The 25,804-nt window shown below is 43.7% G+C and overlaps 1 protein-coding gene across 1 annotated transcript; it reads right to left on the bottom strand.

Moving 5' to 3' along the window:
• Positions 1–1,101: 1,101 nt before the first annotated feature.
• THSD1 (thrombospondin type 1 domain containing 1) lies at positions 1,102–21,949 on the bottom strand (the record flags this gene model as incomplete). The annotated part of the gene is made up of 4 exons (XM_080613181.1): positions 1,102–2,477; positions 6,448–6,606; positions 15,287–16,252; positions 21,892–21,949. 4 exons carry the CDS (start codon positions 21,947–21,949, stop codon positions 1,102–1,104), a joined length of 2,559 nt encoding a protein of 852 aa, XP_080469307.1.
• Positions 21,950–25,804: the final 3,855 nt, after the last annotated feature.

Genomic DNA, 25,804 nt, shown 5'->3' with positions numbered 1-25,804 from the left:
GTAATTGTCAATTTGTGATCTCTGGTTTTAAAGCCCAACAAAATCAGACACCCAAGGTAGCTTTTGTACTTCACCATAGGATTCTCTGGGAAGCAGCAGATGTTGTCAAGCCAGTTTTAGTTTCTGCTCACAAACCAGGTATTCATGAAATGAAATTACTGTTCGCTGGTTTTGCTCATAATTTATTCTGAGCTTGCTGTAGCAGTATTATTGTCAATGTATTTACATTCTGAAAAGTTTAATAAAGGCAAAGATGCTTATGGAAAGGATGGGTGATTCAACAGTTCTCTCACTGTCTCTTAGAGGCGCTTAGATGCTACAAGTAACATTTCTGTGAGGACTCAAATCTGATCATCCATTTTCTTTGCCCTCCCAGTAGCATGCCTCTTCTACTAATTTCCTGCATATATCTGTACATCACTGATTTTGTAGTATAAATATTGACAGAAGGAAAGTATCAAAACCTTGAAGGGTGAGAAGTGCCCCCTCAGTTTTAAATTCACTCAAGTATTCAGCATCAATTTTTTGCACTTTCATGCAAGCAGCTAAAATAAACACCACCATATGACTTACTTGAGCAATCGTGATGAATCGGCCACTTCAGTAATGACTACCATAAAAGTTATGGAAACTGCTCACAACTTGAGGTCTGTGTTTTCTAAATGGGCAAGGATTCACCAATTAGGACAGATGGTTGAGGATACTGGACAACGGATGCTTTAGGGCATTATTATCTACTAGTACACGGTCCACAAGGTGAGAAAGGCCAGATCAGTGGCATCCATCATATACAATGCATAAAACATGACTGCTTTATGCAATAAAAACTATTGGCTATTTCTGTGTCATGCCTCCACTAACACGTGCTTTCCTGGGGTATTTTGTGTGAATTGTACACACATACATACAAAAAAATAATGATATGGAAGCACTTCCCAGTAATTAGAGAGGAATGTGTTCTCACAAGCCAGACTTGGGGCATTATTCCCTCCTGCTGAGTGTGGAGGTAACACAATTCCCGCTGCTCCTTCCACCACAAGCCAAGAGATCCTGCAGATCCTCTCCCGCTCATGCCCCTCCTGCAGGGCTGCAATGAGTCCCTCAGATCACCAGCTTCTCGATGCTTAAAGTACTTGTTTCATCCTCTTCATTGGAGCCAAAATACCCAGGGAGGTCGATCATCTGCTGCTCTGCCTCCATTAAGCCAAAAGTAGTATTATCATAAAAGGCAAACTCAGGGTCCAAGGGGAAGCTCTGGCACTTGTCCCTTCGGTACTGGGCAGGGCTTACACTTGGGACTCTCTGGGAATTATCCTTGCCAGCTGAGCTCGTTTCCTTCCGCCATGTGCCTCTGGGGTTAGGTGAAGGGCCCCGTTTGCATCGGCTGGGCTCAGGCTTATCAGCTGCCTTCTCCTGATTGGCAGGCTGGTGGTCAGTGACCAAGTCCAGCTTCTTCACTGGAGGCCCTGCCCTGTGGTGGCACTTTGTGCCATGGCTCTGCAGTTCACACCCTGGCGCAGCACTGTGGGGCTGATCCAGCTTTTCACCAGTTGGATTAGTGTTCCTCGATTTTGGCCGCATCCTGTCCTCCAAACCCTGGTCCCATGTCCTGGTCCTGGAGTTGTAGAGAGGAGTCTGCCGGGGGGTGAGGGTAGACATGCTTCTCTCTCTGAAAGGTCTGGCTTTTTTAGTCTCATGGAAACTGGCTGTTCTTCTGAACTGCGGGTTTCTGTGGCAGCCCCTCTCAGGCAAGTCCCCTCTGTTATCCTGGTGCTTGAAATGAGCTCTTCTTACCAAGGTCTGTGTAGGGCTCATTGCAGCATTGGCCTGTGAGAATGGAAAATCCAGCCTAGGGTGAGAGCCTTCCCCCAGGAATTTGGGCTGACTGGCTGGCTGCTCCAGAAACGGAGATTTGATCCTAAATTTGTTTGCTGCTGCCTCCTCTTGGTTTTCTCCGCTCAGGGGAAGCATCGTGGTGGCACCAACAACTGTGTCCGTGAGGGGATTCTGAGAGACATGGTACACCTTGGTGGTCTCAGTCAGGCCTTTCTTCTTCATCTCTTTCAGCTGCTGCTGTGCCAAGCGGTAGCTGAAGATCGGAGGGATAATTTTTTGGGCGTTTGGCTGGAAGTTCTCACTTCCAGAGGCATCATCTTCTTGGGCAAACTGGAGGCTTCGCCTGTAGGTCAGAGGAATGTTAACAGGGGCATCCCCTCCTTCAGCGAAGCTGTCCCGCTGCTTGTTGCCTTGGCAGATGTTCTCCTCATCAGAGTTCTTCCGAAAGCCAGGGGAATGGACAGAGTTTCGGCGCACGGCAGTGCTGCACTTCTGAGCTCTGCAGAGCTTCCTCCAGAGGGTGATGAGAACAGTGGCAAAGATGATGAACAAGCACAGGGAGATACCTGTGATGGTCACTATGTTATTTGCTTTCTGGTCCTCTCCTGGCTGGACAGAAGGTGGGGTGGGATGCTTCATAGCTGTAACAATGAGCACACATGTCTATCAGAGCTGCACTGTCACCAGCATTTTGGTATTTTAGTACGGACACCTTACAACAAATTAAAAATGACCAGTTAACACAGTACAGGAAGTTGTCTGCCATTAAAATTTGCTCATTGGAGATGACTTATTACTGACGACTTCAAGGTGGCAGGAACAGATCTACTTACTTTAAACCAAGGCTCCCAAAGAACATTTAATTGTCATCATTACTTCTGCCTGTTCTGCCATTTCCATAAGGCACTCCTAAATAGATGTAAAACGGGTAACACTATTTGCCCTTCTTTGTGAAGTACGTTAAGATCTCCTGGTGAAAAGTACCATAAAATAACCCAACCCAGGCTAGTACTTCAGGTATCACTTTAAAATTACTAATCACAGAATCACAGAATATTAGGAATTGGAAGGGACCTCAAAAGATCATCTAGTCCAATCCCCCTGCCGGAGCTTAAGGGGAGTGAGAATTGCAGTGAGTGTGAAGAGCACAAAGGCAGCACTAGCAGGGGCAGCATAACTTTTCTAAGCAGTCCTCTGAGGGTGCTTCTTCTACCACTGCCTTGTGCCACAGCCCCAGAGGCTGGAACCTTCCCCTCCACTCCAAGCTGGGATTGAGAAGGCCACTGTTCTGGTGCCCTTGGCATTCTAGTATTCTGTTGTGGACCGCAGATGGGCTTTCAAACAGGGAAGAACATTCTGCAGGGCCTTCCTCACTGAGAGAGTGGTCAATCTCTGGAACAGTCTCCTCAGGGAAGCAGTCACAGCACTAAGCCTTTTAAAAGTTTAAGGAGCATCTGGACAATGGTTTAGTCATATAGTTTAGTTTTAGGTAGTCCAGAAAGGAGCAGGGAGTTGGACTCGATGATGTCTATGGGTTCCTTCCAGCTTGAGATATTCTGTGATTTTAACCTGTAATGTGAACATCACAGATCTTTCCACAGTCCTATTTAAACCTCTCACCTGTGCATTGCACCACATTAGAGATGGCTGAACCAAGGAGAGATTAATAATTCTTTTTTTGGATGAGGTCCCTAGCATTTTAGGGGCAGCCCTGAGCATAGTTGAAAGTGGATGAACTGGTCCAGCAGCTAATTCCAGTGCGTGTTAGCACTCCCCAATTTCTTATGACCCAACACCAGCACTGTAAGGCCATGACAATGCTGTTGGAGGATAAGGCTGCACAGCTGTAGTTGACAAGAGCTGGCCATAAAGCTGTGAGCTCACACTGAACCACTTAACAACCCTGGTCCTGTCTCTAGTTTTATCCAGAACCCAAAGCCTTACATCAGAGTGATAGAAAGTCTGTTGTAAAACTTGGCAGGTGCCTGCGCCACTGTGACTGTCCAGGCATAGGAAATGCGTCAGCAGAATAACAGGAAGCTGATACCATGTTCTTCCCGCAATTCAGGACACTCATTCAACAGAAAGCTGGTATTAGGAGGGTGTGCACAATGTACAAATACACTGATGAACACAGGCCAGAAGGTCTCAGGCTGCTATGATAACAGACGTGCAGCGTGCTTGGTTGGGCAAGGGATACATTTCTTTGCCTCAGGTCTACCTGACAGCCCCAAGCTCTTTGAAAAATCCTGCAACTGGATCCACTTTGATCTTCATGACACTCTTGAGAGCTCAGCATCATCTCAAAGAACAAGATCAATGCCTGCTGGATCTTTATTGGAGGATCTCTAAAACTTTCATCCAGCCCAATGTCACTGTGCCAGAGCACGGAGCACTACTGTTCTGGAGGCTTGAGCAGTGAGTGAGCATGCTGACCTCAGCAAAGAAGGTAGGACCAGCATCTGCTCTGTTCAGTACCACTGCAGCAAAGCAATTCATACATTGCTCATCCTCTTCCCCATCCTGTTTGCTTACAGTTATTTTTTAAAGACTTTGTTTTAAAGAGTTTCAAGACACTGTGCTGTATTGTTTGGAACAGAAAGCTAACAGCAAGGTTCAATACAGGACTTAGTCCCTCAGGTTTGCTCTCTCTCCACCTCACGTACCTCTGCCCCTGGACTGTGTGCTGGTTTCATTTATTCAGCTATTTGCTCCATCTACTGGACTAATAACTTCAAACATAAGTTGTGCTGAAAAAAAGGCTTGCCTGCTCCAGAAAGGTGCAGACAGTCAGGGGGTGGGAAGGTGACATTCCCAGCTGGAGATCAGGCAGCAGATGAACACTGTAAGATCACAGTGTCAAGTCACTTCTTGAGCAATCTAAGATTCAATGAGATGAAATCTTGTAGGCGATTCTGCAAAGGAAGCTGCCTGATGTGGGAACAGGAGGATTAGAAACCATGTGCAAGAGAGAAGTGAGGTAATTCCTTCAGATGATCCCACAGCAATGGGTGCAGATGCAGGCCTCCTGTGCATCTGTGTTTCCTATATATAAAATGTATAGATAACCTTTGTTATTAACCCAGAGACCAAGGTGGAATTTGAGGATTTTCCAGACCTTCTGAGTGCCGGCAGACAGTGTAACTCCCACCAGACTGCCACAGGCATGTGCACTGGGTATGCGCAGGATTGCTGACCTCTTTGAAAACCACCATATACCTTATATAGTTGTACATATGCATGGAAAGAGTGACACCTCCGAGAAGCACCAGAGAGGCCAGTCACCTCCGTGCATGTAAAGCCAAGGTTCATATACAAACCATGTGTCCAGGACATGCTCCACATGGATGGACCCCCCTCAGGGAACTCTGCGCACCAGAACTGCTCTCTGGGCTCCATAGGAGTGGGGTGAAGCTAGCCAGAGAGGAGCCAAGCCAAGTACTGTACTTACAGACATACCCCTCCCGCAGGTAACACAAGCATGGAATAGCACAGTTCAGCACCAGCTTTAGGAAAACACCAACTGTGTTTCTCTGCTGGCATTACTGTCCACACCAGGATGACAGGGTTTGCCACAGAGAAGACAACCAGGCCTAGAGCAGGGCATTAGTTTTAAGCTGGGGCCCTAAATATCTGACTTGTTCTTCTCTGCTTACACTTGCAGATTTACAAAATAAGCAAACCCACATGGCCAGCATTTTCCAGTCATTAAAAACATCAGACACTTTAACAACAAGCTGTTAAAATACATTACATGCTGCACAAACACTGACAAAACGCAATACCTGGCTTCATGGAATATCATTTTTAACATTTTCCCGTCATCCAACCTTTTGTTCAATACAACCCATTTCTTACAGTGCTCCACAACACATTCCAGGCCTGCCTGTACAATTCTGAGGCCTTCATTCAACATCTTGAAGCTGGTTCAAGCCAACACCTCCATTAAAAAAGTAGTCGTGCCCTCTTCCTGCTCCAGCTACACATTCTACCCCTCTGCTGTCCTTCCCTGTTCAGTGGCACAAGCATGGCAACAGCTTACCCACATCCCCAAACTTCCCAGTTTTTGGCTGGCTCCATTCCAGTTCTCCACATTACACTTTTGCAGAACAAGGAAGTGCGTGGAAGCAGCCAAAGCCAGAGGTAAGGCACTGATCACTTTGTAATAGTTTAAAATATCTGCTAAATTACAGCCTGAGAAAATAGGAGCCTGCACAGTCCCTGGGCACCTTCTATTCCCCATCTCTGGTTCCCAGGGGGTTGGAAATAGATGATCTTTAAGGTCTCTTCCAACCCAAACCATTCTATGATTCTATGCTTTGCTAGCCCCAAGATCTCTCCTTTAGTCTTTCTTCATTCCCTGGCCAAGCTGGAGATTTTAAACCCCTTCCATGGCACCCACAGAATACCAAAATCTTCTTATGCCTTGGAGACCTATCTCCAGCTGTCCCACAAACGCATGTAGACTCCTGCCCTACTCCATCAACCACAGGAATGTGACACCCCTCCAGAATCATTCCATTTTACAAAGTCCTTCTAATAGCAGGCCCTTTTCTTTTGCTAGGGCAGACATGCAACCACAGAGAAGAGGACAGCAGAGATGATACTTACACAAACACTCCTCCAGGGAACACAAGGAAGTCTCACTGTGTGATCCAGCACAGCCTGGTTTGGCTGATGAGGAGGTGATGCACTCTCGGAAGCGCTCCCGGATGCCGTCCCCGCAGGTGACACTGCAGGGGCTCCAGGGCTGCCACAGGCTCCATGTTTCTGCAAATACACAAGCTCACAGCAATGAGGAATGCATCTGCATCCTTATCTTTAAAGACACAGCCATTCGTCTTCTCTCATTTAAGAGAAACAGCAGTAAATAACCAAACAACACCAAAAGAGCAAGCAGCATCCAGGGACCTGCTCCTGTTCCCATCACAGTCTGGGCAAACTCCTACTCCTTGTTTTCCTTTATCCGCTCCAGTGCCAGCCAACAACACAGTGGTCAGTCAACTGGCATGCAGGTTCTTCCTGGAACCACAGCAAATGGAAATTAATCCACAAATCTTTGGAATGGGTTAGTAATTTATATATTCATCCAATTCCCGCCTGACAAATAGTGCTTTTACAGCAGGATAACTTCATTGACTTAAGTGTAGTTACTGCTGATTTATGTGATTGTGAAAGGAGGATAAGTCTACAAGGCCTAATGAAATGGCAATATTGGTTTCTCTCTATTATCTTCTCGGCACACAGACGTGTTACTGAATCATTCACTTGACAGCTTCCAGGTCTCTGTTGCTTTATTGCTTATGGTTTGGCAATTAACTTGAGATGAAATTTTGCTGGTTCATTTATTTATTTTAAGTGGATGCAAGTTCTAATACTATCTCAAACATTATCACCTTTTAATGTGCAATGAAATCCCTCTTTTGATTAGACAACATCCTTATCCAGTGCTCAACACTCAAACTTTACAGCAGCAAGAACCCAGAGAGAGGGACGGATCCTGCCTGTATCTAACAGCTGTGACACTGAACCAAGACCACAGCTTTCAATTTCAAACTAATGCACAAGCCCAGGTACAATCTTAAAGGACAAAAACCCTGGGGATCCTCCTATATTGTAACAGAAAGAAAAACAACAGACCTCTTAATTCCATTTCATCACCCACAGATAAAGTGGAAAATTAGCTAAATAGGCAATAATTTAAAAAACTAGATTAGGTTTGTTAAAGTTGCTCTTTTAAATAATTTATAGTGTTGCTTCTGTCAACACTGGTCATGATCTTTAATTTTATGACACAGTTGCTTTGCTGCTAGGATGCCCCTGAGCTCCTGATCAGTGACGAAGTTACTATGTCAAAGGACTAGACAGTGCTGGAAATGGCTTTATGATTTCACAGAATCATAAAATAAAATCATAGAATGGTTTGGGTTGGAAAGGACCTTAAGATCATCTAGTTCCAACGCCCCTGTCATGGGCAGGGACACCTCACACTAAACCATGTCATCCAAGGCTCTGTCCAACCTGGCCTTGAACACCACCAGGGATGGAGCATTCAGAACTTCCCTGGGCACCCCATTCCAGTGCCTCACCACCCTCTCAGTAAAGAATTTCTTCCTTATATCCAATCTAAACTTCCCCTATTTAAGTTTGAACCCATTACCCCTTGTCCTATCACTACAGTCCCTAATGAAGAGTCCCTCCCCAGCATCCTTGTAGAGCCTTGTTATATTGGTTGCTGGGTTGTTCATAGTGAGTTATTAAAAGTATCTAACAAAAATAAATATAGCTGTGTTTCAACAAACATGAGATGTTACCTGCTTTGGGCTCTGTCCTACAGATTTTTGTGCACATGCCAGTCTGAGTTACGTCAACACAAGAAGCTTAACAGAACCAGCGGGGCTGCTCTCCTGCATGCAGGTACTCACCTGCACTGCAGGATAGGGCCCAGAGGTTTTGAGCTTACCCTTGTGCTGTCAGCCAAGGCTGTAAAGCGTGTACAGGCACGTACTCATGAACATCATGCATGTTCCAGTGCATCTGCCTTGCCTAATGCAGAGTAGACATGGGCACTGTAAGACACCCTGGTGGTGCTGTGGTTTTAAGCCCACACAACGCCAAGCGACCGTCCTGCCTACTTGCCACTGACTTTACCACAGCATTGTAATATTTGTGATCTCAGGCTATCTTTCACTTTGTGTTCTGTGAGCACCTCTCAGCTTTCGCTCTTCAGTCTCTGGAGCTAGAGAGCTGCTACAACAGGGGAGAGGAGCCCAAAGGCAGGCTGTGTTCTCACTCCCCCAGTTTGCAGCCACTCCAGTTCCCAGAAAAGTGTGAAATGGAGCACAACTCTGGTTAAGTCTCTCTAACTTGAAAGTCTGTTTAAGACTCTCAAACTTAAACAGGGGAGAATCAGGTTAGATATACGGAAGAAATTCTTCACTGTGAGGGTGGTGAGGCACTGGAACAGGCTGCCACAGGGAAGCTGTGCATGTCCCATCCCTGTAGTGTTCAAGGCCAGATTGGACGGGGCTTTGAGCAGCAACCTGGTCTAGTGTGAGGCGTCCCTGCCCACAGCAGAAGAGTTGGAACTGGATGATCTTAAGGTCCTTTCCAACCCAAATCATTCTATGATTCTATGAAGACTGGATGGTGTGTGGTGTCAGGAGGAAAAGGGGTCAGAGGGTGCCAAGAAGGGGGGAACTAAGAAAGTTTGTTGGAGTAAGGAATCCTGCAAAGATACAAACTCTGGACAGTTGCAAAATCACATCAGCTAGTGAGCAGAAATATTAGTGAGGGCAGCAAGAAAAAATTACCATCATCATTAGTCAGTAGGGTGGCTCACTGATCCCTCCTGCAAAAAACTTCATGGTATCACAGTACTGGGGGATCTCATGACACTCTTCTTCATATCAGTATCATGAAAGATTCCTGCAGTGTCCCTAATCACTGGTAGAGGGAGGAAGGCGAGGTGGAGAAGCACCTGCCTCCTCATAGACTACTTTATGTGAGCAGCTTGGTGAGTACCTGTCATAATTTCTCTCTCTCTCCATATTCCCTGCTCATTTAAACTTCGGTTAGTTACAGTCAGATATAAAGCCAGACCCAGAAAGGTTCTAGTTGCCTCCAATGCTAATACTGGCGATAGTGGAGGGCGCTTGGCAGCCTCCACATTGATGCCTGTGGGCTTCAACGTACAAGAACATTCAGGATGAGTAATTTTATAATCTTGATGTCAAACCTATGATGTGCCCATTGCTCCAGGGCACTTTTCATTGACTTTGCCTTCAGCTGAGAGCAAAAGAGCTCCTTAGCATAAACACTTGGCATCCATAGCTTTGGGGCTAAGAGTACCGGCCTTAACTAGCAGAGAGCAGGAAATGCTCCAGCTCCCACGAAAGACCGGAGATTTAAACTCCTGTGACTTGCTCTGCAACCTCCTGCAATTACCAGAATGTAAAAGAAATTGAAACATAGTTTATTCTCCCCCAAGGAAATTAAATGATCAATTTCCATTTAAGACAAACAGATCCAAAGTGCCAGGGGGAAACCAGAAGGTGTGCACTGCAAACCAGCTCTAAGAAGTGTGAATTTTTTCATACAGAATTGAGGAATCAATTATCAACGTGAAGACCTTGAACTGATGAGTTAGTTTGACATAGCTGATAGTTGGCAGATCTGCCAACATGAAAGATAAATGCAATTAACTGTGTTAATTGCTGCTCTGCATAACTATCTCCCCACAAATGTTTGTGTTCATAAGACTTTGAGCATGCAGTGCTATCCAATGGCATAGTCAGCAAGGGCTGCTCAGCATCATCTTTCCAGCCTGACACACGATAGTCCTAAACCCTTCAACAAGACCAGTAATATGGGACAAACCCACTGATGATTTACAGGCTCATGTGAACAGCTACACTAGCCTAGGGGATTGCAGAGTATTTGTGGAAGCTGAGATCAGCTTTTAAGTCCTGAGCATGGGTGTACATACATTGTACTGCTGTTTGGATGTGACCTGGGAACACACCCTTCTCACCCATTCCGTGTTTCTCTATTTCCATGGAAATGAAGCCTGGGTGCACTGAAATGGTGGCATGCTCCAACAGATTACTAATTTGGACAATGAAAGGATGAGGATCCCTTTAAAGGAAGAAAACCTAGACTCTGCCTGTGCATATTGCAGTCTTTTCCCCACAAACAGGTGTCTTTAAGAATTGTAGAGACACAGCCTAAACTTTTTTTCAGAAGCCAAGAGCTATCCCAGGTCCGTAACACCCAATATATTCTTAAAATGCTGGGGCTGTGGAGAAGTATTCAGTGACACAGGAGGTGGGGTACAAACCAGCCCTGGCATACCCACATCCCCTGCATCTGTCTGTTATAAAAAAATGCAAGCCAGGTGCAGATTCAGGCAATACAGCTAATTGCTTCCCAGATTTTCCTACGGATAGGCAGGTCTGATTCATAGAGTCTTATTCAGGAAGCAAGTATTTGATGGAAGTTGTGTGTCCCTGCCTGACCTCTAGATACTCCACTTACTCCTCTCCTCCCTTATTGACCACTTTTCCCTTCAGAAGGTCTTCCCCTACCTTCCTCTTTCCTCCTGCAGGCAACAACTGTACTTCTTATGCCTTGCTGAGCTCCCAGTAGGGCTTTTTTTTGACAGTCAGCAAAAGTCGGATGGACAAAATTTATCTCTGCTTTTGGCAACTGTGAAAGACTTCACACCAAAGTTGAAAACGGTCTCTGGAGTATAACAAAGAACTGTAAAATTAACAACAGAAATATGAAGAAAATATGCCTGTTTCTATGAGGTAGCATTACTGATTAATTTATCAGTCTCATCCCATGTTTCAAGTGGGATACAGGCTAAGACATGGAACATCCTTTTAAGGAGTGCAGAAGTTTCACTGCTGGGGACACTTAAAATCCACGTGAGCAAAGCACAGGATAAAGCATTGAAAAGAAGGAGCCTGAAATGCATCTGTTGCTGGGTAAGATGAGTTTCCTACCTCAGACATTCAGATAAGACAGTCAAATGCAGAGAAAAAGTTAGCTGCATGACCCTCCCTAAGTCACCTGTGTGAAACAGCTAACACTCCACTGAGACAAATGAAGTGACTCGCATCTCGCTGTTACTTTTTCACAGGTTCTCCGGTTGGGAGTCTACAAAAAGCTGCACAAGTGCTGGCTCACAGCCCACCTTTCATAGATCTATCCATAGTCTTACACAGCACAAGCATTTTTGCAACACTCATTCTGAAGCTGCTGCCCTGGCCCACTTGGGGCCACTGGGAACATTCTTCCTATTCCAGACACAAGCCAGATTTCTGTTCCACAGGCTGTACTAAACCTGGCTGCAATAAGGAGTAAGGAGCAGGCTTGCCAAAGGGTCAGGAATATAACTGATGCCTGATCTATGGATAATGGGTGTGGCAAAATAATCTTTTTTCTCATCCTCTGTGGTTTGGATGAAGATAATGATTAGGTGCTTTGATCTTTTATCAGATGATGTCTCTGCTTTGTAATAACAGAGCATATGCTAAATGAAGTAAGAACTGGCTGAGTGACAGATTTGATATGAAATTGTCAACAGAAAACCATCATCGAGTGTAAATGCACCTGGATAGGTTCCAAAGGGATTAATATAAGGCTCAGTGCTGTCAATGCCTGCCTAGTTGACATGAAAACAAAGATAAAACCATTACTGAGAATATGTCACTCCTGTGATGACGTAAGTAGATAGTGCAGTTGTATGGAGCAATGTAGGCTACTTGTATGTTAGGGTAAACCAAGCAAAGTAGATCATTAATCAGCAAATTACAAAATGTAGGAAGAAGGAATACAAATTGTACCTGCAGGATGGTAGACTACATACTAAAAGGTCATACGTGAAAACAGCTCAACAGGAGTTTACAGGGTAAAAGTTGTAGCAAAATCAGCTAATGCAATTGATGGAATGAAAGCAGAGGTATGGGTAAGGGTAGTGGTTCTGCTCAAGCAGCATCAGTGAGGGGGACTTCTGAACACAGCACCCAAAGCTGGCACCCCTGTTGTCAAATTAAAAGAAATGCTTAAAATAATGGAAATGGAGCCAAAGAGAGTCAGAAAATTCATCAAAACCCAAACAAAATGCCTTCCAATTAAAGACTCAATCTTTTTCAGTTTATTAAAAAGAACACTGAGATAATCTGGAAGGACTGAGATGATCTCGATGTGCAAACGTCTTTGCAGGGGGAAGACAGCGGATAGGAAACAGCTGTCTCGTCTAGCAGAGAGCAGCAGAGTAAGAGCTAGTCACTAGAGACTGAAGCTAAATGAGCTTTAGTTATGAAACACAAAGTTTCCCTTTTTTAGAAAAATAAAATAAAATCAGAGCATGGTATTGAGAGAAATTACCAGAGAGGTCTCTGTTTTGTCATGCCTTCAACAAAAGACTGGGTAACTCTCTGGAGGGTAAGTGGCGTTCAAATGCAAAGCCTAGCTGCGGGGCTCAGTGCCAGGGCAACTGGATAAAAGGTGATGGCTCATGTTGTCTAGGAGCCCAGACTAGAGGATTTATCACCTCTCCTTGCCTTAAACTGAGTGAGTTCAAGAAGTCCAAAGCAGAAAATAAGTGACTTGAGGAGCAGTGCCTGTTGCGCAGCAGCCTCAAGTGTTACACAGCTATCGGGGCCTGGGTCTGGGCACACCATCTCTCAGTGCCCTGCTACAGAGTGATGGCTCAGGAGAGGGCTTCCCAAACCAGCCAGGAGGTAGATGGCCATTGCAGACAGCACAGGTTCACTCTGCCTGTTGTGGCTTCAGGCAGATGCACCCCTCCCAGAACACCATGCTCCTTGCAAACACTGCCTACAGGCTTTGAAGTCTCACAGATACAGGCACAGTCAGATGTGCTGCAGTCTACTTAATTTCAGGTTGACATTTTATTTACAGCTATGCAACGTGGTTTCACTTTCATTGGCTTTGTAGATGTGACACTTCTAACTTGGCAGATGTTGACTTACCTCTGTTCTTCACAGGCATAGCCTGATTCTTTCGACTGTAGTTGTAAGGATCATGCTATTGGGGAACCCAAGGAAACAAAGCAGATTGCAGAGAGTCATCGCTTAAGGTGGATCTCATCAATTAAAACAGTTAAATATTGGGCACAGAAACATATCTATGTCATATCCTAGGTATTCATCTGCAGGGGTAATTATCTAGATCACATCAGTGTAACATACCACCCAAGCACAGACAAAGAATTAGAATTCTCTCTTCCTTTTTCCTTGAGAATTATCTCCACTAAGAAAACAATACGCTTTCAGTTTTAGATAGACTTTCTTATGCCAAAGGAAGAGAGAGAGTGCCAACAGATAACGCAGATGGGAAGTTAAGATGAAGAGAAGAACTACATACAGAGTTTGGCATGTGGTGAAAAGAGAGGTCATTTTTAGTACAGAGCACTAATTAAACAGCTAGCAGTTTAAGAATTTATGTAAGAGCATACAATACTAAGAACCTAATTAATATAGGCTGTGTCTGGACTGTGTGCTATGGAGCATGTCCTACACTCCCAGTCTCTTGCTGATCTCACTCAGATACCTGCCCATGAAATGCAATGACCGGGGGTTTTTTTGCACTTCCTTTTCAGGGAGACCAGGGTGGGGAGGTATATAAAATGGCGTACATCTCAAACCTTTCAACCTGAACTCTTTGAAGTGTGAAGATGGGAAAGGCTAATACATTACCTATAGATACAAGCCTGCTTCACATGAGAACATTTACTCTTCTGTTCCAGGGTATAGGCAACACAACCTAACCCAACCCAATCCCCTTGTGCACACACAGCCCCTCCATCACTGTGGTTGCCATCCACAAACAAAGTATGAGAAGGACATTTTGGCTCATCTGCTTCCTCTGCCATGCGACTGTGATTTATAGATTCTGCAAAGCATGGATTGCCACCTCTGAAGCTACAGCTGCATAAGATGCATAGATAGAAATAGAATGTATAGATGGTTCCTTAAACAGGGCTGAGGAACAGGCTCAAGCTCTGTCCTGTGATTATATGATCACATGAACACTCCTGGACATGGTTCTAGCTTTGTCAAGCAGCCCTCTCCCAGACTATGTGTGGTCATGGTCCAAAGGACTTTATGAACCTCAGACTGCTCCTAGTTGGCAATTTGTATGATTCTAATCTTTCCTGGGAGGAAAAGTTTAGCTATACAAATGTGACCCATGATCTGCCTAGTGGCCTGATGGGTCAGAAAATGCAACCTGGTCTGCAGAGACATGTGCTGAAAGGCTGCTTGCAAAGCCTGCAACCTCTCAAATTGACTCAACAGTGTCTTTTACTGTGGCCAAATACTGATTCATCTCACCAAAAGTTGTGTACCTAACAGACAGGACTCTAAACTCCTACAGCAAATGGGCTAGAGAAAAAAGGCACACAGGTAAGGATTCAACCCATGTATCTTCTATACCCATGAATCATCCTGTCCCTCTTGACTAAAAAGCTAGACAACTACTCAGTGTTGGACCTGTGGCTTTTAGACATTTTGATGTAGGCAAGACTAATCCTACCTTTAGTGTCTCCAGTGGGCGTGATCCACTGCAGCAGCTTCTTACCTCACTGAGAGGGCCAAGTTTCAGTTTTGCGTGGACTAGAGAGATACATCATTCAGAATGCCCCAAATGGTTTGGGTTGGTACTTAGTGTTACCTTAGTGCAGTTTTAAGCTACTTCAGTAGCATTTGGTACCAAATGTCCTTGTGTATGCCTCTACGTAACAATCTGCTCTATCTCGTTCCCACTGCATATGACATTTACACCACTTGTCTGGTGTAAGAGACCCAAAAAATAGCTATCCAACAGGTGACACCACAATCAAACCTATTTATCATCACCCATGTTGGCTGGGAAGAGAGCTGATTTTGGCTAAAAGAGGACAAACATCAGTACAAACCCATATTCCTTTGGATCATCATGCACTCCTTAACTCTTGTTGGGAAAAGGCTTCGGTTTGAGAAATTAAAGAGGTCAAAGCAGTATTTGTTCTTCCCCACATCAAATAAACTGCAGTTAAATTCTGTCCTGTTGTCTCCTGGGTGAAGGGTGTTTTCATAAAGCCAGGTTGTTCTTTGAGTAGGATGCTTGAGAGCCTCTTTATAGACGACAATTTTTCCACTGATAGAAGTGCATGGTGGAGACACTACGAAGACCTGAACCAAAGTTTTGCATGTTGCTTCTGGTGCCACAACCAGTCTGTACCCAAATTTGTGAAGGAGATCTATAGGTCCTATGGAGGCAATGATGGAATGTGTTTCTAATGATTTCAGTAACACAGCGATGTATATTTCTTGACTAACAGGTGGACAATCAAACTCTATCCACTGGGATCTAGAGAGCGGGATTTCTTTGCTAGTTCTAATGCCCAGAGTCTCATCAGAGCTTACTCTTCCGAATTCATAAAGGGTGCTGGTGAATATCACATCCAGTGAAACCACTGTCTCATTCATGGCACACAACTGCTCGTTTGTAAAAAGTCCAACCTGAAGGGAGCTCCCAAGCACCTCTGAGCTCTTGTTCAAATCAATGTGAAATACAGGCCATTCCACATGGAGGGTGGACATCCTGCTTTTGCTCCACTGGGCAGCACTGCTGTTATCGCTGGGAGAGACCATTCTGAACAAGAAGTCCCCAGCACTCTTGAAATGGAAACACTCAAATTCTACCTTCCCCTGGGACTGATTTGCTGGAAGCTGTTTTCTTGCAATTATCTTGTTGGTGCTGGCATCCAGCAATAGGATGGACAGATGCTCTGCTGTCACATTACCACCATTAGAGTACTGATATTCCACAGACACTGTGTCACTGCTGAAGGCTACATGACCTGGACGCTCCAACAGGAGATACTGCACTTCGCCAAGAACTGAAAGGAAAACAGTTCCACAACAGTATTAAGAACCAAAGGGACAACTGATTGTTTATGTACTTTATGGAAGAAAATGAAGATTTATAAAGTGGATATTTTACAAGTGGTTCTCAGGCACTTTAAAATGAATCAATTCACACACACACACACACAAAAGAAGGCCCTAGCTATAGCAATTAAAGCTCACCACCTCTCCTTTGTCCAGGGACGTGGCTTGTTGTAGCTCAGAGTCCACCGCAGTAACATGCTCAGGAAGGCTAAAAACAAGGTTAAAAAACACACAAACCTCCGAACAACCCAGAAGAGTCACAGAAAACTTCACTTATCGGGATAGTTTCTCAGACTTCTAAACTTCTTTCACTTATCGAGTCTTAAAGTCCACAGTGGCCAGCTGTTGTTCCACTTACTTTAGGTATAACTTAGCAAAAAAAGGATGGCAGTGTCTTAAGACATAAACATGAAAAATGTCCCCTAAATTAAATAAAGAAGTCTGCATGATGCTTTTTGAAGCCTCCCTCTTCCTCTGTCTCATGAATCTTTCATTCTGCTCATTTGCATCACAGAGTCACTTGAGTGAGAGAGCTGAAAATAACAGGGATCGTGACTGCAGCACTTTTCTTGTCTCAGATGTGGTGCAACATGTCCAAATTACATCATTTCATTATAAATGGCACAGTTTTTTCTATATGCACTTCTTGCGTGACCGTGTTTGTGCAAGTTGCCAAATTATACCGAGATGTGCTATAACTAGTGGAGAGAGATGATATCTAAAGCAATGGATTGGGAAGATCACACTTCCCTTCTCAGCTCAGCTAGCTTTACTGTGTTGCTTGAAACTTAGAAGAGATTTCAGACACAGAAAACTTATCTGAAAAATGGGAGCTGCACACATCCATTCCATATACAGAATGTACTGTGTGATTTATTTAATTAATTGTCTGGGAAAAGGCTTCTGAATCTTGGATAGAACGTCCTATGGAAGTGTAAAACCTCAGTTAAAGCAATCCTTTCATAAGTAGTATCAACTAACAATACTTCGACTTGTTAAATCTTTTACACATGTCTTAAGATTACCTCAAAGACAGCTTTGCTGGAAAAACACTGCAACTGCCAAGGGAAGCACTCAGCAGTCAGGAGTAGCAGGACTCATCTCACATAATATTAGACGCCTACCACTCTAAGCTTCAATTGGAGTTAGTCACCTTGGATTCACTTTCTTGTCAGCAGGGAAAATTTTTCAGGAAGAAATTGATCTGACCAGCTACAGACAGTTACATCTGGGTGACATACAGTGTGCACTAAAAGAGCTCATTACTCTCCACCAGCTATAACACATCCTTAAAATAACCAACTCAAATCACATCCATGAAGTCCAAATGAAGGTGGCATGCACAGCCTCACACATATAAATCATGCATACGTCTTACATATATGCACTGTAACTCAGTCTTTAATTTGCATTTCCACAAGATGATGCTGCTTTTGGCAGATGGATGGTGCTCGTTACCAGAGGGCTCTTTTGTTCTCATTCTTCCATGGGTGGTCCCATGTATCACTGACTGCTCACCATCCAAACCCCATCCTGATCATAGAATCATAGAATAGTCATGGCTGGAAAGGACCTCAAGATCATCTAGTTCCAACCCCCCTGCCATGGGCAGGGACACCCCTCACTAAACCATGCCACCCAAGGCCTCATCCAACCTGGCCTTGAACACTGCCAAGGATGGAGCATTCACAACCTCCCTGGGCAACCCATTCCAGTGCCTCACCACCCTCTCAGTAAAGAACTTCTTCCTTAGATCCAATCTAAACTTCCCCTGTTTAAGTTTGAACCCGTTACCCCTTGTCCTGTCACTACAGTCCCTGATGAAGAGTCCCTCCCCAGCATCCTTGTAGGCCCCCTTCAGATAAAGGCTGCTATGCAGAATTATTCATTTCCCTCACAGACTCTTTTATTGTGCACTTATCATAGTATATTAGTGCATTAGAAACGTAAATGAGTTTATCTTTCCAATATCCCCGAAAGATGAGAGGATGCAACTATTCTCATTTTGTGTGTTAGGAACCAAGGCACAGGCACAAAGGTGAAAACTGCCAAGTATCAACTAACTGCGAATGCCCTGAGAGAGCTAGGACCTGATTTCAAATACAGTGGTCCTTCAGAAGCATCCAAAGCAGGATCCCACTTGGTCCCAGTTGTGGAGAGAACATGGCACCCCAGCAAACCTGATCTCAACTCGGACACTCAGAAAGAAGAAAACAGACCCCAAATGCCTGTGGAAAATGGCACTCTATGCATAGCCCAGCAACACATCTGCCTTGCTCTTCATGTTTTGGTTCTGCCATCTGTGCCTGTCCACATTTTTCAGTCCTGCTCCTACCATCACCTACTGTCACTATCTCTTGGGTACTACCCTAACTCCATTACCATCACCACAGTTCTCGAGACTCCTGCCTTTGTCTCCTTGTCTTATAGCTCTTCTAACTTCTGCTGTTCCCTAATTCCAGCAAATTTTCTTGCTCACTGCTAGCATGACAACAGAGATCACACTAGTGCCCAATATTACAAATATGGGGGAACTCTGCTGCCCTGGCCTGCAGCACACAGTATTGCATGGGGCTGGCAAGAGGAGGCAGCAGGAGTTGGGGCATGCTCAGTCCTTCACAGAACTTCATCACTAACTCATCTGCAAGGACTTACATCTGGACCAAGTCTGGGCAAATCTTCATAAGACAGCAGAAAGGCCACTGTGAGCACTGTAACAAGGATGAAGTTCTCACAGCTGTGTTTCCCAGTGAAATGGTTGCAAGTTGCTGGGGCTTTGTTTCTTTGAACACGGGCAAAATGATCTATTTTTCTACAAAGGAATCATCTGGATTCAACTTTGCCAAAACATTACAGGGAGAAAAAGAAAACAGACCATGGCAAAAAAACCCTAATGAAAATTTTCAAATTCAAGCTTTAAGTTCAGAGCAAAAACATTCAAGGGATAGTAATGAAAAGTATCAGTGTTTGTATCTATTTCTCCACTGCCCTTGCTCTCTTTTACATCTGTCTTAACTCTCTTACATTATTTTTTTATATGGAATACCTCGGGTTTGAAGTAACACTACAGTGTATGTGTGCAGGAGGACTGAAGAGAGGCCAGCTCCCATCAACCCTCATGAAGATCACTTGGGAAGTGAGGAAAGTGAGGATGCTGTTGCAGCACTGCAGAGCTCTGGCTGGTGCACCCCAGTTCACAGCATCTTTTTCCCCATCTTTGGTTAATAACACAAGAACTTGGCACTCCTGGACAGCCCATATAGCAGTTTTTCATGATGCTCCAAAAGGCACTAGTCAGAAGTAGCCGGCTTTCACCACAAGCTTCTTCAGCTGCTCTCCAGCCCACTCTAAGTGCACGACTGTGCCACATGCCAAAACTCAGTCCCAGTTGTTTGGACAGCCAGTCAGGGGTAGCTTTCAATGCATTTGTATATTTTTGGTTGTCATTACAATGGTCTGCCATTGAATGGAGCCCGGCTGTGGTGCCAACAACCTGCCAAAGGAGCCTTTGCAAGAACTCACACTTAGAAAGATCAAAAGGAAAATCTTTGTTCTCACTGAAGAGCAAGAAGAATTACTGGAGCATGCTATTATGATATTTATTTATTTTTAATTGTGTTTAAGCCAACTTGGGTTGTGCTGTTGGCTTGTCAGCCACTAGTAGTACAGAGCTAAGAACAAACACATCAGAAGAACTGATCAGAAATGAGAATACTGTTTTGTTGTGTGTTAGGGGTTTTTTTGCGTTACAGTAATTTTCCAGTGCATATTGGATCATTTAAAAAATAGTCTTGGTCTGAAACAGAAAAGTGCATGAGTGAAATACTTATCTAAAAACTGCAAGCATGTGATACTCAAAGATGTGTATATGCAGAACTGTTTGGAAGTAATTTTCTGAACTATGGACTACTCTTTAACTGGAAATAAGGCAAAAGATGATGCACCTAAAATTTGCAGCAGAGATTTAGCTCTTTAACTGCACCTTGTAATTACTTACTGTGCCACGCTCTATAAAGTTCAGGAATAATAGCTTTTTCCTCTGAGTCAAGTAGTCGTGAATGCTTACAGGACTGGCTCACCAGTACATATTGCAGTCATTCACCTCACTTCTCGGGTTATGTGAATTTAATACTTACCCTCACTGTGTTCCTCACTCAGTGCAGTGTTCCCAGCCTGGCTAGTTAACTTTGTCTTATTAAAAGAAGAAAAGGTACTGAAAGCCAGACAAATGCTTTCACCTTTACTGGAACTCAGCTCACCCAAAATATGGCAATTCTAGCTTCTTTAACCTTCTAGTGATCCCTTGTTCCAGAGAGTAAAGGCAGCAAGCACAGAGGCATGAGCAGCATAATTAATATTGAGTCATTACCTATAATCAGGTTTTTCTCACTTCTACAAGGAGAACTGCACGTATTTTTGGTCCATTTCTCTCCTGTGTAAGACCTCTTCAGCCTTCTGGTGTGTGAACTACCTGCTACCACAGCTCATTCCATAAGTGGGGACTAAACAATCCTTTTTCCTTTATTTTTTAATGCTGTAGACATTTCAGCAGTGCACGGCTTAATCCTTTAGCATGGTTTGACAATGTACTGCAGCTGTCAGAATAATGCTTTCTTTTAAATTAGCAATGTGATTTTCAAAAATATATCTATTATTTAGGAATTGAGTCTCATTTTCAAATTTTCTCATTCACTGTGCAATAAGGAATTAATTCCTTTTGCAAATCTACTTCCTCCTTAGAGCATTCTTGAAAAAGACAAGACACCATGAATATGATGTCCCTCAGCTTGCAGATATCTTAGTTATCTAACTTGAACTTAAGATGTCTGATCTTCCTCCTTTGCAGCTGATGGTGAGAAGGAGGTGATTTTTCATTCCATACATCTCAGACTGCAGATGGGTTAGAGCTGCATTCAAGATATGCTGACTTACGTATGGACTACTCAAATGAAACTGATTGCTTCTTGACTAGCTGCCTAATTTTACATTACTAAAATTGAATGAGTACAAATACCATCCCTTTACTTCTTATACAGTCAGAGGAAAGAAACCTCTGTTGTTCTCAAAAGTTCTTTAAATGGCAGCTTAGTTCCATTAGATGGGGACTCACTCAGTCATAGGAGGTTGCCTGCACTCTAGATGCTTATATCTCAGCAGACCATCACAGGCTCATTTTACAGTTAATGGAGAGAAATGGGTAGGTGTGTGGCACAGTTCCACCCAGCCTGGTATGGATACCTACAAGGTCTGTCTTCCACAATGTTCATTAAAGATTATGAAATATGAGTCTTACAAGAGAGCAGAGTTCCAGTTCCTGCTTCTAACACAGCCAGTTCCTCAACAGCGCCCACAGAAATCTGTTCAATTATCTTGTTTATTTCTCTGAGCAAATTCAGAGCAGGAAAGGTTCTTGCCACTCTGATCTAAAGGGCCAGTTTACACAAGTTCATATAATCTCGACTATATTCTGTGATATCAGCAGTGGCTTCTGTGAAATCTGATTTCAGCCAATACCTGGAAACAGTACCATCCAAACCTACTTTGTGACTACTCATACAAGTTTTCCCTTGGTAGCTGTAATACTCACCATAGTCACAGAGCACTACTAACAATAGATTTGAAAAATCTTTCAACATCTGTTTCATTCTGACCAGTGAGATCCCAGGTCCTTTTACTCCTCATGTCCTTCTTCAGCTCCAAAGTGCAGGCACTTTTTTCCAACACCACCTGAAAGTTTACAAATTACAGCTGTATTGACTTTGCTTTGTAAAATACAAGAAGACATCCCACCAATAAGCAAAAAACCCAGGTTATTAAACAACACTTATCTTCCATTTACTTAACAGTTACTAATACTGTATCAATGAATCTGAATAAGCCCAACTACAATTCACTGTACAATAAATTTTCCCTCCAGAAGTGTCGGCTCCTGGGCCAGAACAAAGAGAGGTCACAACAATTTACCTTTGCACTGCAGTAACTGCTGCTGTGCATGTCTTACTTTAAGATTAAGATTTCCAATAGCAAAATAACAAGTACTTTATACAAAAAGTAACTCTGACTTGAGCACAGATAGATATTGGAGATTTACTGCTGCTACAGAATTCTTATCACTGTCAATTGCTTTCAAGCATGTGAGAGACTTAGGAAACTACCATTTTGGTCCTCAAACTGCCCTATTATTCAATAATATATTTAGTTATCTATAACTACCTTCTATGTCATTCAGACTGATCAGATGGAGAAGGTGCTAACTACCACTTTTTCCTCCATCATTTTTCAAGCTTTTATTCTTTGGCCTTAGTAAAGCCAAAAAAAAAAAAAAATAGAGTTATTTTTGGCAAATTTCATGATTTTATGTCCATGTGCTTTAAACTAGTTTTTACGGGTCTCGTAACAATCATATTAAACAGGTTGGAAGCACAATGGTAGCAGCAAAACCAATAGTTTGCTTCAGAAACAGAAATGGGGAGAATCTAAAAAGAGAAGATCTATCTCAGGGGAACCATTCTCAAAATACGAGAATTGCTCTTTTGTATTGCACAGGAGCAGCAGCAAGTCAGTCCTACTTTGCTCATCGTCACGCAAACATGCAAGAAAGTTCTTGTTCCATTAAGTTTACAACCTAATTTTATGAGAAAAACCTGGCACTGGAGCAGGCAGGAGTTAGAAGAGAACAAAACTGCAGAGCATAAATACAAAATGTAGGAACCAGGTATGGCAAAGATGTCTTTAGGAATCACAAATAAAATATTTCAACAATTACATTGCTAGACTTGTAGAACTAAGAGACAGCAGACATGTTATTTGAAAGCTTTTTAAGCTGTTCTCTGTTCCAAGTGGCTGGAGAGAATAATTTCTAAGAAAAGACTAACAGCATGGCTTTGCTCAGTAGAAGCCCATTACAATAATAGCTGTATGTATCCACATCATCCGGTCCAGGAACTTGACAAGGCTCCAAAAAGCATAAGATAGGGACAGTGATACCGCCACCACCCAGAATTTCACTTGATATGCCACAAATTACAGGAAGACAAATCTTATGCCTCAAGACAGGGCAGGCTGCTAGCAGAGGGCGGTGGCAAACCGGCCTGTCTCGCAGGGTACCGGCAGTGGGCACAGCGTTCCTGTCCTGTGTTGCTACTAATCACTCATCAGTTAGTCAAAGCAAAGAATCAAAGTGGTCCAAGGAAATAAAAGCAGATTAATTAAAAAAAAGACAATAATTGTGACAGATGCCTTGCCCTCTAGCATAACTACTCAAGGAAAACAGCACAAATTATGCAGCATTGCTGTACACTGCCCTGAAATAAAGAGGGGAAAAATGCTTTGTGGGCCACAACCATGATTGTGCTGAATGATTTAATGGGTCCTTTCCATTTCAACCTTCCCAGCTGTGTATTTTTCAAGTGACTTTTACAAATGCTTCTTTCAGAGCGTCACACACTGACAGGTGAAATTCAAATAATCCTAATCTCAGTCTAATGAGTGACACATTGCAGAGGGGAAACGAAGCTATGGATGGGAGAATAAATCCTCGGGAAGAAAGAAAAAAGCCTGTGTGGGAGAGTACTCTTGAGATAGTTGCCTTACATCTTAATTTGCACATCAGCCCGACCGAGGGAAAAGCAGCACGGTTCACGAGACAGGGCGCCGGTGGGAGGCACAGGAGACCAGACTCCTGTTCTGATTCCTGCCGTCGCCAGACATACCATGTCAGCAGACTGCAGCATTAATCTGCTCCCCTCTTTCCCACCCCATCTTTCCCGCTCTGTATTTATAATACAGGCTTTTCAGGACAGAGACTCTTTCTAACCAAGCCTGCAGACAGAGCCCAGCACCAGGGCCCTTGGGTGTTTTGGTAATGCCGACCATTTGTCAGACCAAAACCTCCTTCTCTCTGTGTTATCTTGGCTTGCTTGGGAAAAGGACTTCGGCAATCACTGCAGGCAACACCCATGCTAGAACTGGAGTATTTGAACCAGTACCAAAACTGACTTCCAACTAGTGAGATCAGGTACCTCTGGAAGCCTAGCCCGGGGCCACTTCACTCTCCACAAGCTTCCGCCATCCTTGCATTGCAGAGGGAGCCCTCCCACCTCACATACAGCTATTTCAGTAGCTGTAATGCAGCCCTGTCTTTGAACAAAGCTCTGATTAAAGTGCCTCCACAAAGCCTCCCTGAGCTTTTGCACCTTTGCTAGCTCAATTTTAATAGCAGTTTTGAATGCAAGAATTGCTGTCCTGTTTCTGGTGTAATATTTCTACACACACCCCTTCACCCCTCCTTCCCTGCAGGTTTGTTCCTCTTCCCCCCTTCAATTTCCCCTCTTTTCACCTCGCCTCAGTTTTGGACAGGCCTTACACTGACTTCTAAGCTCGGTTCAGATTTCTCCCCTCTTCTCTTAGTCCTCCCTAAGCCAACTTCTTTCCAGATTTCTTCTCATTCTTAGGTCTTCAGAACTCTCCACATCTTTGCCTCCTGCCCTCTGCTCTATTATTCTTTTATTTTCCATACATAAAATTTTGCTTTTGAAGGCAGACAGTACAGCTTAAATGGCTTCTGCTCTATTCAGATCTTCTACCTCAAGTTCATTAACTTAGCGAGATGAAAAATGATTGACCAGAGAAGGCTATCGGACTTCGAATAATTGGCTTTTTAATTTATTGCTCTCATGGGCAAGCACAAACTGAGGCTTTATTGTGTGAGAGGCAGCAGAAGCACAGCAACATAAAAAGATGCTTTCTTCTTCCAAGAGACGGTGTAATGGGCTGATTGGAAGTGGAAAGCTTCCTCTCCAAAGGGAATTAGAAATGACAGATGAGGAGGGGATAAGCCATAAAACGCCTTGTAAACGAAGACCAAGAGGCTTGTGTGTAAAGCAAATGACAGGAAAACTTCCAAGTCCCTGCTCTGCAACAGATTTTCCTGTGCAGTCTTGGTCACACCACTTAGTTTTCCTGTGTTGTAGCTCTCTTCTGGAAACAGTACCTCACTACCTTGTATGAACAAATCCATCATGAACTGCGAGGCTTTACAGGCACCACAGTGTCAGGAACTGTTCAAGAACCAAACATGACAATTTCATTTACAGTATTTTTTGCAAATGAAGTAACAGAATAGGTTATAGATACTACCAGAGTCACATATATTAATTTATTAAAATAACATCACTATTTCTCTACGTCAGTAAGATCAAAGTATTTTGGTTTTACAAACAAAACAAACCACCCACCAAAGCAACAACAAAGCACAAGCCAACTGGATTTATGACTCCCAGTACTTTTTGCAGCAGCATCCAAGGCCACAGAGCAGACATGGCATTTCACAAACCAGTCACCCTTCCGAGCGCTGTCATCTGCTGATTTAGCACAGCTAACCAGTTACCAGCTTCATCAGCTGCAACAGTGTAACATTGAGCATCTACTCCCCCCTCATAAGGGAGATGAGAGGCAAATGAGACCTGCAGTTAAGAAAGGGCCTTCGGGAATGAATCAGC

This window comes from Psittacula echo (genome assembly GCF_963264785.1).
Source record: "Psittacula echo genome assembly, chromosome: 3".
Lineage (NCBI taxonomy): Eukaryota > Metazoa > Chordata > Aves > Psittaciformes > Psittacidae > Psittacula > Psittacula echo.
This window is presented reverse-complemented; position numbering and strand designations above follow the sequence as displayed.